Source organism: Phocoena sinus, chromosome 7 (genome assembly GCF_008692025.1).
Source record: "Phocoena sinus isolate mPhoSin1 chromosome 7, mPhoSin1.pri, whole genome shotgun sequence".
Taxonomy (NCBI): Eukaryota; Metazoa; Chordata; class Mammalia; order Artiodactyla; family Phocoenidae; genus Phocoena; species Phocoena sinus.
In genome coordinates, this window is record NC_045769.1 from 29,672,478 (window position 1) to 29,687,221 (window position 14,744).

At 40.3% G+C, this 14,744-nt stretch overlaps 1 protein-coding gene across 1 annotated transcript in view; it reads left to right on the plus strand.

Annotated features, from left to right (window-relative positions):
• DYTN (dystrotelin) overlaps positions 1 to 14,744 on the plus strand; it is a 50,924-nt gene that overhangs the window by 19,402 nt on the left and 16,778 nt on the right. The window contains exons 8-9 of the mRNA XM_032636648.1: positions 4,195 to 4,306; positions 5,732 to 5,880. Of these exons, the coding sequence (XP_032492539.1) occupies positions 4,195 to 4,306; positions 5,732 to 5,880 (261 nt within the window). The remainder of the gene's footprint in view (positions 1 to 4,194; positions 4,307 to 5,731; positions 5,881 to 14,744) is intronic.

Consider the following 14,744-nt stretch of genomic DNA (forward strand, 5'->3'; position numbering starts at 1 on the left):
TACTTTGGAACCATCCATAATAATAACAATAACAATAGTTTACATTCTTTGCTTCTTTAAAAGTTTTATTGAAGTATAGTTGATTTACAATGTTGTGTTAATTTCTGCTGTGCAGCAAAGTGGTTCAGTTAAACGTATATATATTCTTTTTCATGTTCTTTTCCGTTACGGTTTATCACAGGGTATTGACTATAGTTCTTTGTGCTATATAGTAGGAACTTGTTACATTTGTTAAATGTTGAACAAGTGTTAGGTTGTGTATTTCACATGGATCATTTCGTGTAAAGCCTGTTACAACTCTGTATAAATGTGGTATTATTATGCCTAATTTGCAGAGCCACTAAATAACTTAAACTTAAGCTCACATGGTTAGCAAGTGGCAGAGGCTACCGACCGAATCCAGGGTGCCTGCTTTGCAACCGTGATGCTCTGCTGCCGCCTTGTGCAGACAACTGAGAACATTCCTTGAACCCAGAGGAATGATGAGGCTTTGTGGAAGCAGCTCACGCCAGAGCTTCTCTGGCCTCGAGGAAAAGGCAGATTTGAAAGCTAGGTTTGGACATTGGAGATTCAGACCTTTCCACAGCTTTGAGGATGACAGTCAAAATCCCATATTAGGGAAAGGGTGTTGTAGTTCTCTTGTCAATAAAACAATAAAGGGCTTCCCTGGTGGCGCAGTGGTTGAGAGTCCGCCTGCCGATGCAGGGGACACGGGTTCGTGCCTCGGTCCAGGAAGATCCCACATGCCCAGGAAGATCCCACATGCCGCGGAGTGGTTGGGCCCGTGAGCCATGGCCACTGAGCCTGCGCTTCTGGAGCCTGTGCTCCACAATGGGAGAGGCCACAACAGTGAGAGGCCCACGTACTGCCAAAAAAAACCCAAAAAACAAAATCAAAAAGTGCCGCTGTGTGACTTTTCCTTTCTCCTAGAAATCTGAGGCAATGTACAGTTTTCATATATGCAGACAGCTGCGTGATCTGGGCGTGGCCTTTAACCTTTCTAGACCTTGGTTTCTCTGTCAGCAAGAGGAAAGGTGGGTCAAATGATGACTTAGACTTCTTTTAGCTGTAACCTTCTGAGTCTATTAGAAATTGCTTGAATGTATTACAGTTCTAACCTTAAACCTGTGTTTTTGGCTCTCAGAAAACTCCAGCAATAGCCTCAAGGCTTTTAGTTTCAGTGAGATTCATAAAGACATTTTAGAGCAGAAGTGTTTGCAGATCTGGAAGTATAGCATGAAGAGGCAAAGACTTGACCTCCTAAAGTAAGAGAAGCTACAAAGCCCAGAGCTTGTTCCTAAGCCAAGTGTTCAATTTTAGCAGAATGTGTCACATTTATGCCCTGTAATAGCCATGTAACCTTGAAATGAAATTAGAGGGAAAAAAGTTGGTTCTCTATGAGTAAAGCCATCAACAACAGACCAATCTCATTATCCACACTGCACCGTTTCTCACACACCTGTCAGTAGTTTCAGAGCATGGAGGAAATAAGCCAAGATTAGGGTCAGTGTATTGTCCTAACGAGTCAACTGTAACCATACAGTAATGCTAGGACAGGTGGCTCATCAAATCATCTTTATAAAAAATACTTTATGTTATAGACTTCATGTCTCCCCAGTTACGCATGCTGAATAATTTTCAAAGCTTTGTAAAAACTTTGCAAGGCCGAGAGGGCAGGGTTTACTAGCCCCATTTTCTTCGTTGAAGAAACTGTCACGCATTTAATTTCAACTAATGTTCTTTGAAAACCTGCGTTATTCCAGGTATCTTCAAAACAATGAGCTTAAGTTTCCATTTCAAGGTCACCTAGTAACAGTGGCATGTGACTCAAACTCAAGTCTCCTGCCTTGGTGGTCTATTAACAGGGGTTAAAATAGCTGGCTCTCCATTTAGATGGTATCCCTGGGCTCAAAACCTAATGTTACCACTTACTATGTAGTTGTGTAACTTTGTGCAATTGTTTAAACTCTCTTTGAATCAGTTTCTTCAAATGAGGATAATAAGAATGCCTTGCCTTAAAGAACTTTCATGGGGATTAACTATGTCAATGCATGTCCACTGCCTGCTACATAGTAAGGGCTCAAAAATGTTTGCTACTGTGATAGCCCTTCAACACTCTGTATTAATATCCTACCCTGGGACTAGATGTCGGGGACGGCAGTGAACAAGGACTGTGAGAGTTGGTCTCATGGCATTTGCACCCTCCTGCTCTGCCTTCCAATGACTTTGGTCAGAAGCCCTTCTGCCATCTGACCTCAGGAACATTGCAAGTGGTTTTTTTTGTTTGTTTTTTTTGCGGTACGCGGGCCTCTCACTGCTGTGGCCTCTCCCGTTGCGGAGCACAGGCTCCGGACGCACAGGCTCAGCGGCCATGGCTCACGGGCCCAGCCGCTCCGCAGCACGTGGGATCTTCCCGGACCGGGACACGAACCCGTGTCCCCTGCCGGCAGGCGGACTCTCAACCACTGCGCCACCAGGGAAGCCCCATTGCAAGTTTTTATTCCTCCATTCTCCACAGTTACCTGTAGGTCTGATAGGTCTGAAAAGCGCTAACCCTTCTTCTTCACCCCAGTCTGCATTACTTTACTCCTCATCTTTCTACCTGGGATTTCCTCTACTTTAATCTCCCACCCAGCATTCTATGCCTAGCATGAGTCTCAGCTCTTCCAGAAAAATTTATCAGACCATACCAGCTCCCAGGGTTGTCCCCAATCTCTCCTACAGCATGTATTTTCCATGCCTCTTACTCGGCACTTCATCACACAGTATCTAATTTTGCTAGTTAGTACCTCAGGCTTCCATATCATGTCTTTGCAGCCAGATATGAAATTTGAAGAGCATAGGAATCTTGTCATAGTTTAATTTTTATAACTTTGAAGATCGGGGTTGAAAACTCAAATGCTATTGGGGGCAAGGCAAGGAGTATAAATGAGGGCAGTAGTCTGGGGAGGGACTGTCTTAAAGGTGTAGCTGCCCCCTTGCCCTTGCCCGTCGCTGCCATTGATGGGGAAGACCCTACTTTATGCCGCATCCTCTGTAGTTGAAGAAGGGACTTAAAATAGCAGGAAAAAAGTATAGATCCCTGATATTTTGCAGACAAACAATATGATCCCACTCATCCTTAAAAGTTACTAATTCGGGCTTCCCTGGTGGTGTAGTGTTTGAGAATCTGCCTGCTAATGCAGGGGACACGGGTTCGAGCCCTGGTCTGGGAGGATCCCATATGCCACAGAGCAACTAGGCCCGTGAGCCACAACTACTGAGCCTGCGCGTCTGGAGCCTGTGCTCCGCAACAAGAGAGGCCGCGATAGTGAGAGGCCTGCGCACCGCGATGAAGAGTGGCCCCCGCTTGCCACAACTAGAGAAAGCCCTCGCACAGAAACAAAGACGCAACACAGCAAAAATAAATTAAAAAAAAAAAGTTACTAATTCATGACTATGAGGTCTCACCAGCCCTCCCCAATATCACAACATGTTCCCTGAGTGCCCAGAGACACCCTTCCCTACCAGAGTGTCTCAAGATTTCCGCCTGTCTTTCTGATCACCGGAGATTTAAGATTGTAACTGTCCATAACAGAAAGTCTGCAACACTGATGTGTTAAGAAACGTGGGTGTGGTGGTCACTCAGTCTTGGCTGGTGAGGAACTCCCTCTCTTCCACATTATTCTTTCCTACATACAGATTTCTGATAAATGACACATTTATTGTAGATTTTTATCTATGGTTTTATTTTCCCCAACACCACACAAGAATGCAGGTCCAATATCATCATATCTCACACATTTTCCAGAGAAGCTAGAATTCAAACTTTTTGGAAATCTCCCAGTTTCCTTTAAGTTGGCAATTAAATTCAAATTACCTGAATGAATTATGCAGCTACACAAATGTGGCTGCAGACTTAAGGGTCTATCCTAAAGGTTGTAGCACATAATACCCTGCATATAAAAGACACTTGGTATTTGGGGGGGCGGGGTGGAGAGGATGAATCCGGCCTCTATATGACAGTTTGTTGACAAAACTATATTAATTTAATGTCATGTTATAAAAATGCCAACAAAAGAAGACAACTTTATACTCACTCGATAGCTCAGACACCTCCTGTATATTTTAGGGTGCCTATTCTCCACCTGAATAATACTTTCTTTGCTCACCTCCTAGCAGTGATGTAAGTCACATTTCCATTTTAATTGGCAGATACCGCTGTCTGAAGTGTCTCAACTTTGACATCTGTCAGATGTGTTTCTTATCTGGTCTTCAGAGCAAGTCCCACCAGAAGTCTCATCCTGTGATTGAGAACTGCATCCAGGTAACATCTAATGCCATGTACCAAACTATTCATGAATCTTATCAGTGAAAGCTACAGCAATTAAAAGACTTTTCCTCCTGAAAAACCACAGGTTCTGCTCCTTTCATACATATAATATTTAAGACTAAGGAAGTGGCAAGCTCAACCTTAAATATCTCTCAATATACACATACTTTCTTTACACTGTAGATTTTAATAAACCTTTTGGGGATAAGAAAAGGCCAGAGTCTAATCTGAAGCCATTGACTCCTACTGTGTACTAGAAAATATCTGAGCGGTAAGAGGGGAGAGGCGTTGGAAATGGATACAAATTCAAAAGAAAAAGCCCTGGTTTGGTAAAATGATGCATCAAGGCCTCTAGTTGTTAGTATATTTTGGGAATTTTCTTTTTTAACATGTCTTTTCCTGAGCACTAAAACTCAAGAAATTTTTTCCTTAGGAGAAACAAAAGAGAAAGATTTCTATCTCAGTTTTGACTGGAAAAGTGTAAAACTAAGACTTCATAGCTGACTTTCAAAATATTTTAAAGAAAATTATAATAGAGAATTCAGCTCTTGCTAAGAAGAAAGAGAAATAGGATAATTTTAAAGCAGAGAGCATTTCAATTTTTCCAGAAAGAACACTCTCTTTTCATCACTGAGTATGAATCCGTTTCTCCATGCAGATGGCCTCATCCCCAAATTTCACAATAGTGAAAAATATTGATTAATTACCTTTACTGAGGACAGTTCTCCCCTCATTCTCTCTTTACCATGAATGGTCCACAAAAGTCATGTGCCTCAATCTTGCCAAATAATTTTCAATGGATATTGCTTTACTAAATTTTATTAACCCAGATCCTCAGATTATTGGCCTATGATCCTCTTGTTTCTAAAAGTCTGGGGAGAAATAGGGCTTATCGATATTAGACTGACACCATGTGGTCATTTTGTTATTACACTTTAGATTTCAAGGGTTGAATATTTTTAATTATAGGTCTCGTTGCTTTGTTTCCTTTTGCCTTACCTGTGGGGGGGACTTCAGGTGGTCTGAGAATCCACTGATATTTTATACAAGACTAAATGTATGAGGATTTTTCTGGAAATAAAATCTCGGAGGAATCCTCCAAATTAGTAACCACAGGCTGAGTCTTCTTTCATACCTTCTTCTAGCTTTAACCTTCCCCATTCCTGGGTTGCTCTAAGCAAGAGGAGTTTTTGTAGAAGTTGGGGGGTATTTAATTCGGAAACATATACTATATGTATGTATATAGAGAGAGGATGTGAAGAAATTCAGGTAGTAATGAAGTAAGATGATTTTTCTGTGGACATCACGGTAAGGGAAATAATTTCAGAAACTTCCATGGCGGCCAATCCACCCACGTAAGGAAAGAAGACCACTTTAAGACTGATCTGACGCCCCTTGTTCTGTTGGCCATTCCAGCAGATGTCAACAAAAGACAATACAAAACTCTTCCTCAGGACCCTCAGAAACAACCTGCTCCAAGGGCGCTGTAGGAGGAAAGAAGCTGCGAGAAGGCAGTGGCTGCTGGACCAGGTGAATCCAAGGGATGTGGCTAACCAGGCACAGGCCAGGTGAGTGTCTCCGAGTGACAGTCGTGCAGGTTAGCAACCCAGATCCTGTGTACTAGGTTATGAAGCCCAGCAAGCAGGGGAGGGGTAAATATGCTGTTGCCCTCTAGAAGCGACCTTTAATTTTAAAGTAGACCGCGAGACAGAAATACCTTTAAGTGGCTCATCCAATCATTTAGAGTTATCCCAACTAAAGACCTCAGACAGACACAGAAGATTGTTAATATTAGAGTATTTGAATAACTTTCTCCAACATCTTTCTTTTTTGTTGGGTTACTTTTGAAAGCCTAATTCAGAATTAATACTTATTTTTTATAAAAGGAAAAGAAAGACACATTCTATTACTCACAGGTGAGTGCTATTCACATTTCAGCATTACCAGATCAGGAATTATGCTACAGATACAACTTTTCGACCTTTTCTCCATTTACATAAAATGGAGAGCATTTTCCCTGTCATTAGCTTCCAAAATATCATTTCAATGCCCTCACTCTTATCCTTATAAGGAAGTGCCGTAATTCACAAGTAATCCCTTAACATTTTGGTTATTTTCAAATTTTGCCCCCCACCAAAATTCTGTAGTCAACATCCCTACACACGCATTTTCTTATATTTTATTAAGAAAAATTCTCTCAGGTAAAACCATTGCATCAAAAGTTGTGAATTTTGTTAATCCTCAAAATTCAGAATGCCAAACTGCTTTAGAGGGTCATCTCAAAGGATGTCCCAGCACCACTGGTATCTGAGATCGCCCATCATATACCTGAGCACCAGCCTAAAGATGACTTTTTAAAAGTCTTCATGGGGCTTCCCTGGTGGCGCAGTGGTTGAGAGTCCACCTGCCGATGCAGGGGACATGGGTTCGTGCCCCGGTCTGGGAAGATCCCACATGCCGCGCAGCGGCTGGGCCCAGTGAGCCATGGCCGCTGAGCCTGCGCGTCCGGAGCCTGCGCGTCCGGAGCCTGTGCTCCGCAACGGGAGAGGCCACAACTGTGAGAGACCCGCGTACCGCAAAAAAAAAAAAGTCTTCATGACCTTAACTACTGAAGTAACTCCTTCTTTATAATTTAAAATTTCAGAAGATAAAGGAAAGAGGTACTGTTTCCATGGGATTATGATGATCAGACTTTTGGGAGAAGAAAACCCAGAATAATTCATTCACTCTTATTTTACCTACCAGAAGTATAAGAATAGATCACTTTAATCAAATTGGTATTCATTTATTAATTTCTTTTGTAATTCTCTAAACTTTTCTCAGACATCTACCAGCATATTTCCTTCTCGATCCCAGACCCTATTTCTGTGGTCATTTTGTCACTTTTTACAGTTGGTATAATTTAATGTATTTTTACAGTTCTTTAAAGGGAAAAAAAATGCATGTTGACTTCGCATTAGATGCCATGCCTTATACCTGTACCACATTTTCCTAGCAGGTGGTTATCAATGTATTCTTTTTTTTTTTTTTTTTTAATTTTTGGCTGCATCGGGTCTTCGTTGCTGCGTGTGGGCTTTTCTCTAGTTGCGGCGAGTGGGGGCTACTCTTCAGTGCGCGGGCTTCTCATCGCAGTGGCTTCTCTTGTTGCAGAGCACAGGCTCTAGGCGCGCCGGCTTCAGTAGTTGTAGCAAGTGGGCTCAGTAGTTGTGGCTCGCGGGCTCTAGAGCGCAAGCTCAGTAGTTGTGGCACACGGACTTAGTTGCTCCACGGCATGTGGGATCTTCCTGGACCAGGGCTCTAACCTGTGTACCCTGCATTGTCAGGCAGATTCTTAACCACTGTGCCACCAGGGAAGCCCCAATGTATTCTTAAAGTTAGAGAATTTGGATATCATCTTGATGTATAGCTTTAATAGAGTACAAATAATTTAAATTAAAACATAGAAACAAAGATATCAGATGCCAATTCATCTGTCTTCTTCAGGCCATTTATTTCACCTTTCCCTGACAGAGTGACAGTAAATTAAGACAATTAATCAGCTGGATTTATTGAATACTTGAGATCTTGTCTAAATTCCTCCATGCTCATAGTTAGAACACAAAGATCCATGCTCTTATGTGCATTTCTTTTGGCCACAGAAGCCTGCCTGATCTTTTACAAATTCAAAATATGATGGCATTCCTCACGCACTGATTTTTCCCAAACTTCTGTGCCTTAAACCCCTTCATTAGCTTCCCATTGTTTTTAAGCTAAAACCTAAAAGTTGTAAGATGACTTAGAAAACTCCTGCATGTTTGAGCTACCCTGGGAACCTCTCCAGTGTCATCTCCCCACCAACCTCTGTGCTCCAGCCCTGATTCCTCCCTTCTCCCCATAAGATTAAGCCAGATCCCCCCACTCTTAAGACGTAAACCTTTACTTTAAAGAATTCATATTCCTAGGGCTTCTCTGGTGGCGCAGTGGTTGAGAGTCCGCCTACCGATTCAGGGGACGCGGGTTCGTGCCCCGGTCCGGGAAGATCCCACATGCCACGGAGCGGCTGGGCCCGTGAGCAATGGCTGCTGAGCCTGCGCATCCGGAGCCTGTGCTCCGCAACGGGAGAGGCCACAACAGTGAGAGGCCCGCGTACCGCAAAAAAAGAATTCATGTTCCTAGACCACTTCCCTGTATGACTTGACGCCTGCCTCCTAAATACTTGCAAAAGTTCTGCTCAAATGTCATCTCATCCTTAAGGCCTTTCCTGACCACCCATTTATCATTTTAGCCCCTGTCCCGACTCTGGCACTCGCAATCCTCCTCCCTTGCTTTATTCTTCTTCAAAGCACTTCATCAGCATCTGACGTTATACAAATTTCACTTTTATTTAAAATTTTTTTTTTCGATAATGTAAGCTCCATCGGGGGAAGAAACTTTTATTGTTTCCAGTTGTATTTCCAGAATCTGTAAAAATGTCTGAATATGATAAATGCTCAATAAGTGTTTGTTGAATGACTGACGGACCAAGTAATAAAATGGATGGATGCATGATGGAGAGATTAATGGATTGATTGATAAAGTGGGTCTTTTAGAATGGGGTATGAAAGTGTCTCAAGGAGTAATTACCCAGTGTTGGAAGATGTTAGTGAAGTTTGAACCTTTGACAGAGAGATGCAGAAGTCTTGTTCTCAGCCAACTCTGTGTGTGGCCTCGGGGACTGTTTCTAAGACTTGGTTTCTTCACCTGAGAATAAGGAACACCTGTCCTTCCTATTCCCAGAGTAATTTTGTGGAGACAAGATGAGGAAAGGGAATTGCATGTCCTACGCAAAGCTAAACGTTCTTTAAATGTTGGTGTGTTATATTCTGTTCACCAGAGTACAATTGAGTTGTTCACCAAAGTAAAATTCTAACGGAATAATTTCCACTTTAGCCTAGATACTGATGAATTCAAAAATTCTGATTAGTGATTGGTCAAGGAGAAATTAATGTGGAATATTACTATTTTACATTGTGATAATAGGTAAAATCATATCCTTGCTATCTATTAAGTTGGCACATTGGTACTGACCATCTTCTAAGAGATTCATGGTTATTGCCAAATGGTAATATTGAATTCATTCATTGATTCAGCAAACATTCTTCATCCTAATAAGCCTCTTTCCTTTTAATGTGGATTCCATGCAATAGCTTACACTGATAATATTTTCACTTACAAAAACATAACTGAAATCCAGGTACCAAATATCACCATCATTATTATATTTTTGGGGGGACATTCTTACAAATATACTAAAAACTAAAAAAGAATATAAAAACTGTGAAAAAACACACAAAATTATTTCCATTTACAGCTAATATGATTGTGAATCCCCAAGAAACCACAAGTAACTCTAGCAAAAACTGTAGAATTAATTGGTTTTGAGTGGTGGAAAATAAAATATGTATGCACAAATAGCTCTTCACTATATCAGCAATAGCTAGCTAGAAATTTTATCAAAATCCCGTTTACAATATCTGTAAAATTATTTTTAAAAGAAACTAGAAAATAATTAACAAAAAAGATACAAAACCCATATAAGGAAAGCTGTAATATTTGATTGAATATACAGAAAATAAGACCTGAGCAAAAGGGAGAAACATAGCAAATTCCTAAAAGAGAAGACACTAACATAACAATGTACACGGTTCAAAAATTAACCTTAAAATCAGTACTCTCGATGCTTCTTTGGTCATTTGCAGACATGCACAGACTGGCAAAAACATGTGAGTTGCCTGATGCACAGCTGAGGTAGAACTGAGTGACACCCTGCCTTCTGATTTCTGCCCTTGTAGTATAAACACATGTCCTTTACACAGTCTATCTTGTGCCATGTTTTTCACATTTTTGTGCTTTTTGTTGGTGATTTCACTGTTGCAAATAGCCTCCAAACGTGGTGCTGAAGTGCTGGCTAGCGTTCCTAGGCGCGAGAAGGCTATGATGTGTTTTAACAAAAAATACATGTGTGAAATAAGCTTCGTTCAGATACGAGTTACATGGGTTCAATGTTAATGAATCAACAGTAAACATTAAACAGTATACATATATCTTTAAATAGAAACACATGGGGGGTGGGATGAATTAGGAGATTGGGATTGACATATATACACTAATATGTATAAAATAGATAACTAATAAAAAAAGAAAAGAAAAGAAACACATGAAAAACAAGGTTATATATTGATAGGTTGATGAAAATTTTCTGACCACAGACTTCCAAGATCCTAACCCTGTGTTTCCCCCAGGAGCCATCGTTCAGTTTCCACTAATTCATTGTTCACATGACTGCAAAGAGCATAGCTACCATGGATAATAAGAATGAACTGCATTTAAATTAAATGCATTTCCAAATAGAATCATGATGTTTTTTAAATAAGATAAAATAAATTTGAAGACATGTTGAAATAATAAAGGTACAAGGATATTTAAAATTGTGGAAATAAAAAATAGTGAGAGGGGCAGGACAGGAATAAAGACGCAGACGTAAAGGATGGACTTGAGGACATGGGGAGGGGGAAGGGTAAGCTGGGACGAAGTGAGAGAGTGGCATGGAAATATATACACTACTAAATGTAAAACAGATAGCTAGTGGGAAGCAGCTGCATAACACAGGGAGATCAGCTCGGTGCTTTGTGACCACCTAGAGGGGTGGGATAAGGGGGGTGGGAGGGAGGGGATATGGGGTTATATGTATACATATAGCTGATTCATTTTGTTATACAGCAGAAACTAGCACAACATTGTAAAGCAATTATACTCCAATAAAGATGTTAAAAAAATATTGTGAGAAGGGTTGTTCTTCAACAGACGTTAAAACTTACTCTAGAGCCACCATGACCAAATAATATAGTATAAATCAGAAATGGGTATATTGATCTGAGGATAAGAATACAAAATTTGATTAATGATCCAAGCATAAATGAGAGCCTAACATATGAGAAAGGTGGTATTTCAGTTCAGTGGAAAAAGATGCATAACTGGCTATCCATCAGGTATCCATTGTTTTGCCCCATAAACGAAAATAAATTCCAAATTGATTGAAGTTTAAATGTAAAAATAGTTTAAAATAAAAATATTAGAAAAATTTAGGAAACCTGGGGTTAGAGGAGACCTTTCTAAGCAAGACAACAAAATAAGGAATCATGAAGTAATAGAAACACACATATATATGATGACATGCGAATGTAGACATTTTCTCATGGTAAATGATATTATAAACAAAATCAAAAATAAGTCTCAGACTTGGAAAAATATTTTCACTAAGAGGATAAACTATGCTATGGAAAGGTCCCTACAAACTGATAGGAAAAACTGAAAAGGAAGAAGAAGGAGAAGGAGAAGATGAAGAAGAGGAAGAGGAAAAGAAGAAGGAAGAGGAGAAGGAAACGGAAATAAGGAAGAAGAAAATGAGGAAGAGGAGAGTGAGGGTGAGGAGGAAAAGACTCCAAGTATATAAATAGGCAAAATCACAGAAGAGGAATTCCACATGGCCATGAAACACACAAAGATATGCTCATCTTAACTAGTGGTTAGACAAATGCCAATGAAAGGAACAATGAGATATTATCACTTTCTTTAACAGAATGACAAAGAGTAAATGAATAACGTCCAGTGCTGGTGAACATGGAAGAAATTAGGTGCTCTTGACATTTGGTTGAAGTACAAATGTCTATAGACTTTTCAGAAAAAATCTGAAAAATAATTCATTCAATAAATCTTTAGTGAACACTCTTCTAGGCACTTGGGATATATCAGGGAACAAAAGAGATGAAGATCTCACGGAGCTTTCATTCTACTGGGGAAACTAGACAATTAAAAATAGGCATATACATGAATTATAATAATATATTAGAAGCTAAAAGTACTAAAGTAAAAGAAAGAACGAAGAGCCAGGTAAGAGAGAGCAAGACTTAGAGGGAGTGTTGGTAGCAAATTTAAGGAGGTGAGGGAGTGAATCTTACAGGTACCTGCGAAAGCATACCGCTAGCTGAGACACACACAGGAATGTGCCTGGCAGCTCCAAAGAACAGCAAGGAAGCTAGTGTGGCTGAACGGAGCGAAGGAGGAAATATTGACAATAGCCTAAAGGGGGCAGCGTAGAAGCAAGGCTATATAAATATTTTCCTAAATTTTTTCCTAATGTTTCTATTTTGAATTTTAATTTAAATGTTCAACCCATTTGAAATTTATTTTAGCAAAGGTCTAGCTTGCTTTCTTTCAGGTGGATAGCCAATCTATCTTTTCCCACTTCAATGAGATACCAACTTTGTCATATATTAGGGTTCCTTATATACTTGAATCAATTCATAAAATTTATATTCTCTTCCTCAGATCTAGAGGTCAATTCTAGACCTCTAGGTCTAGAATTATATTATTTAGGGTTCCTTATATACTTGAATCAATTCATAAAATTTATATTCTCTTCCTCAGATCTAGAGGTCAATTCTTGTGCATATACTAGATGTATGGTCATGGTGGTGCTATATTAAGTAGAAGGATAAAGTTGCTGTCATCTGAAATAGGGGAGGCTATCAGTGGAACAGAATCATAGGGCAAGATCAGGAGTTCAGTTTGGAACATGTTAAGATTGACGTGTCTCTCAGACATCCACATGGAGATGTTGAGTAAGCAGTTTTCCATTCGTGTCCGGAATTTGGGAGAAAGTATTGGAGATCAAATTTGTGAATTTTTGACATACATGTTTGTTTTTGTTTTTGTTTTTGTTTTTTTTTTGCGGTACGCGGGTCTCTCACTGTTGTGGCCTCTCCCGTTGCGGAGCACAGGCTCCGGATGCGCAGGCTCAGCGGCCATGGCTCACGGGCCCAGCCGCTCTGCGGCATGTGGGATCCTCCCGGACTGGGACACGAACCCGTGTCCCCTGCATCGGCAGGCGGACTCTCAGCCACTGCGCCACCAGGGAAGCCCGACATACATGGTTTTTAAAGCCATGGGATTGTATGAGATCACCAAATAGACAGTGTAGATGGAGAAGAGAGGAAAACCGAGAACTGAACCATGGGACACTCCACATGACACAGTTGGAGAGAAGGTGAAAAACCAGCAAGGGAGGCTGAGAAAGAGTGATGGATGAGGCAAGAGGAAAACCAAGAATGAGGAATCCTGGAAGACAGGTAAAGAGAGTGTTTCAGGGAGGAGGGCATGGTCTACAGTGTCAAATGCTGCTGCTGGGTCAAGTAAGAATTGATCTTTGGATTTAGCACTGAGGAGCTCATTGATGACCTCAAAAAGAGTATTGTAGGACAGTGGTTGTAGAAAAAAACCAGACCAGAAGCAGTTTAAGAGAGAATGAGAGTTGAGGAATTCAAGACACCAAACAAGAAAATTCTTTCCAGGATTTTTTTTTTTGCTATAGAGGGAACAAAGAGCTAGTGTAGGTAGTAGAGTATCTGAAGTTAAGAGAAATGTTTGGTTATGATGGGGAAAATAACGGCATGTTAGTATACTGAAGGGGATGAGTTTGTAGCAGGAAAACTTGATGATCTGGTGCAAGAGAGGGGAATTGTTGGAGCAATGTCATTCGGCAGCCAAGGGGGGATGGAATCTATGCACATGTGGAGAGATTGGCTTTAGAAGAATGGTACCTACTAAACATAAAAATGTACACAAGATTTGGCCCTTGATCCATTTTTGGAACTCTGTCCTATAGGAATAAGAGCATTACTACATAGAAAATAAGATAAACCTTGTAGCATTGGAGGGTGGGGCACTAAACAAACAAACTGAAGATCCACTGGTAGATAAATGGTCGATTATATACGATACAACACACAAGAGAACATAGTGAATCTACTTAAGGACAAATTTTAGCACCTATCTACTATACTAGAGGGCCTTCATCATCATACATTAAGAGAAAAAGGCAAGTGGCAGAATTATGTGTATGGAATGATGCCATTTTTGTTTCAAAAACAAATTCAATATGTACTTTGCTGTTTGTAAGCACCTGTGTGAATGCAGAAGATGGTGTTGAACAACCTCAAGGTGTTAAAATGATTTGAGACGGGGTAGGAATAGAGTGTGTTACTCAGAAGCTGTGTGACAAAGAAGTCATGGGTTACACTTTTTTCTACCCCAAAGTGCCCACTCCTTAAACACATAATTAAAGTGTACCAGAGTAATCGCTTCTTTCCCTATACTCTCATTGCATTCTGTAGAAATAATCGCACTATGTCAGAAATGATTGTGTATTTGTCTGTTCATTACATATAAAGTCTCTGTGAGCAGGGAGTTCTCTGCTTTTTTTAAAAGAAGTCTTTTTATCTGCAATAACTCAAGATGGTAAGATGCTTCAAATAGTTTTTGAATAAGGGAACGAAATTAAATGGAATTGTATAAAATGGAATATGCCTGACCTTAAACTAGTCTATTCTATGCTCTTTTAGACATGACATAATAA